Genomic DNA, 2,594 nt, shown 5'->3' with positions numbered 1-2,594 from the left:
AAAATGTATTTTATTAAAGATTTTTTTTCTCTGGGTTATATTGAAAGAGAGGCTGTACAACCCTGTGGTTAGAGATTGTGATATAGAATCTGAAACCAAACCAGTCTGTTTTGTTGTATTGTAGCTAGCTAATTATTTTTAAGGCAAAAAGGCAAAAAGCATAACAAAACAAATTCATTTCTCCCTATCTTGAGATGGTATATATGTCAGTAGGAAATACCAAAAGAAAAATAAGGCATTTCTGATTTTTTCCTATGATTTTAATTAATAGTCTTCTCTAAGCCCTTAAAATGTGAACCCACTGAGCTATTCAACACCACCACTGACACCTGATGAAGCTAATACCAAGTTTGACATGAAACCTTTAAAAAAAAAAAAACTAGGTTGTCTCCATACACTGTCATTTCTTAGAACACACTCGGAAAAAGATAATAATTGTCAAATTTTTGCATGTGTGATTTTCAAAGTATTCTGTATCTTCTGTGTCTTACAGTTATTTATATATTATGTATTTCTCTCACCGACCATTTTGCATAAGATTTTGAAGTCAGTACAGATTGTTGAGTTGAAAATCATGGAATTTCAGTTTAGGTTTATGGTTAGGAACAACATTTGACAATAATATTCAAAGAATATGATCTTGCATCTAATTTATGTGTTTTGTCTCCCATCCTTTTCACATCATAGTATTCTGGGCTATCTTTCAGGCTGGGAAAATATAAGTATTTTGGTGTTGGTAGAAAGCCGTGGTGAGCACAGAGCTAAGCATATTTTCTCTACAAAACACTGGCAGAAAAGTCTGAAAAAGGAGGAGAATGTAAAGATGGAGTCACATTTTAAGGGCAAGAAATAAGGAGATCTCTAACTCCATCCAGGTCTTTGGACACACTGGGGTATCAGATAGGCAGCCTCTGTCCTAGTGGTTGCTCTCGCTTCCAAGGGTGTGCTTGTCGAAAAGATACTCTGCTAGGCCAGCAGTTGGAGCCCCCATAGTGACTAAGTTGTGCACGTGGTCACCTAATTCCTTGATAGACTTCACTTGCTCATTCAGGTAGTGAGTTTCCAGAAAGTCACACAAATGAGGATCTCCTTTTTCTGTAGCCAGAGTATGCAAGTCCAGCAGCGACTGATTTACACTCTTTTCTAGGAGTAGGGCACATTCCATGGCCCGCAGTCCGCATTCCCAGTCATCTTTGTCCGGCTTCTTGATGTCCTGGAGGCAGATCCGGCCTCCTCGCTGGTTCTGTAGTCTCATTAGCTTCTCTGCATGTTCCCTTTCCTCCAGGGACTGGCGAAGGAAATACTTGGAGAAGTTGTACAAGGCCACATCATCCCTGGAGAAGTAGTAGGCCATGGACAGGTACACGTAGGATGCGTAAAGCTCCATGTTGATTTGCCGGTTGATAGCAGCCTCAGAGTCCGGGTGAAAGTTCTGGCGCACTCTAGCAGGTCCAGCGGAGCCCTGGGAGGAAGCCACCGAGGCCAGGAGGCGTCGAGGAGAGGCCAGTAGGGGACCTAAAGGATACCTGGAGGCCAAGCACTGTGGGGCAGTGAATCTGTGTAACACACGGGGCAGGGATATCAGTGCAGGGCCGATGTGCTTGGAGAAGAACCAAAAGCAGCACAGCATGACTTCTGTTTGAAAGTAGGGGAAACTGAGGTCAGGCAAGCTCAGCACAAGGTCTGCTGCTGAGCATCAGGTCTAAATGAGAACTCAGCCTTAGTGATGACCTCTGCGTCACACGGCCCTTCTCTTCCACAATGCAGAGTTCTAAGAGATCTTGGCCACTGACGCTATGCAACTGTCATTTGTCGCGGTAGGCATGAGTATGGCCCTAGGCCCTCAGTAAAGGAAACGCAGAAGGATGGCATTTACCAAAACATGTGCTGAATTACTAACACAAGATTCCGGTCTAAGATGGCGTAGAGTTGATTAGTTTGCCTGAATTAAAATGGCTGTCTTAAGAGTAAGCTCGGCAACACAGAGAACTGTCTCATGTCTCTCTTCATTAATCTTTTTCTAAGAACCTAGGGACATTGAAACGAAGGCACAATAAATTGTCCTATGGAAAGCCAGCATTAAAAATAACTCCTGGTTATTTTAACAGACATTAAGTAGGAAAACAATGGCCAACATAGTGGAACTTCTTCACTTTAGTAATCTGTTTTAAAGTGCCTTGTCATTTTGAATACAGAACTTACCTTCCTTGCTTAGAAGCCATATTTTAGAAAAGGAGAAAGAATATGCATACTGGCTGTGTTTACTTTACATACTGGCTTGTTTTACTTTCCTATTTTTTGATGATGTAGATACAGATGCATTTTTTTTTTTTAAAAAAAAAGGACCTTAAATTCTGAAGAAGATGTAGCAGTATGTCATTTTTCTGTAGGCTGGCCTTGAGTTCTGCATCCTTCTGCCTCCTTGCTCCTGAGAACTGAGATTACAGGCATGTGTTAACACTCTCCTCAGTGAATAACTGTTAATCCTTTTTTTTTATTAATAACTTTTTAAAAAATGTTAATCAAAGGCTTTATTAGTTTGATAATGCTCAATAACGTCAAAAACAAGATGACCATACAATCAGAAGTGTAAC

The 2,594-nt window shown here is 40.8% G+C and overlaps 1 protein-coding gene across 1 annotated transcript; it reads right to left on the bottom strand.

The window, feature by feature from the left end:
- Positions 1-250: 250 nt before the first annotated feature.
- Ftmt (ferritin mitochondrial) lies at positions 251-1,703 on the bottom strand. Its single transcript, XM_028777239.1, has one exon. It carries the CDS (start codon positions 1,628-1,630, stop codon positions 917-919), a length of 714 nt encoding a protein of 237 aa, XP_028633072.1. The 5' UTR covers positions 1,631-1,703; the 3' UTR covers positions 251-916.
- Positions 1,704-2,594: the final 891 nt, after the last annotated feature.

This window comes from Grammomys surdaster, unplaced genomic scaffold, assembly GCF_004785775.1.
Source record: "Grammomys surdaster isolate TR1022 unplaced genomic scaffold, NIH_TR_1.0 278, whole genome shotgun sequence".
Lineage (NCBI taxonomy): Eukaryota > Metazoa > Chordata > Mammalia > Rodentia > Muridae > Grammomys > Grammomys surdaster.
This window is presented reverse-complemented; position numbering and strand designations above follow the sequence as displayed.

Bases quoted from the DNA above. Each gene is read 5' to 3' on its own strand.
- Ftmt (XM_028777239.1), bottom strand. From the start codon at position 1,630: ATGCTGTGCTGCTTTTGGTTCTTCTCCAAGCACATCGGCCCTGCACTG.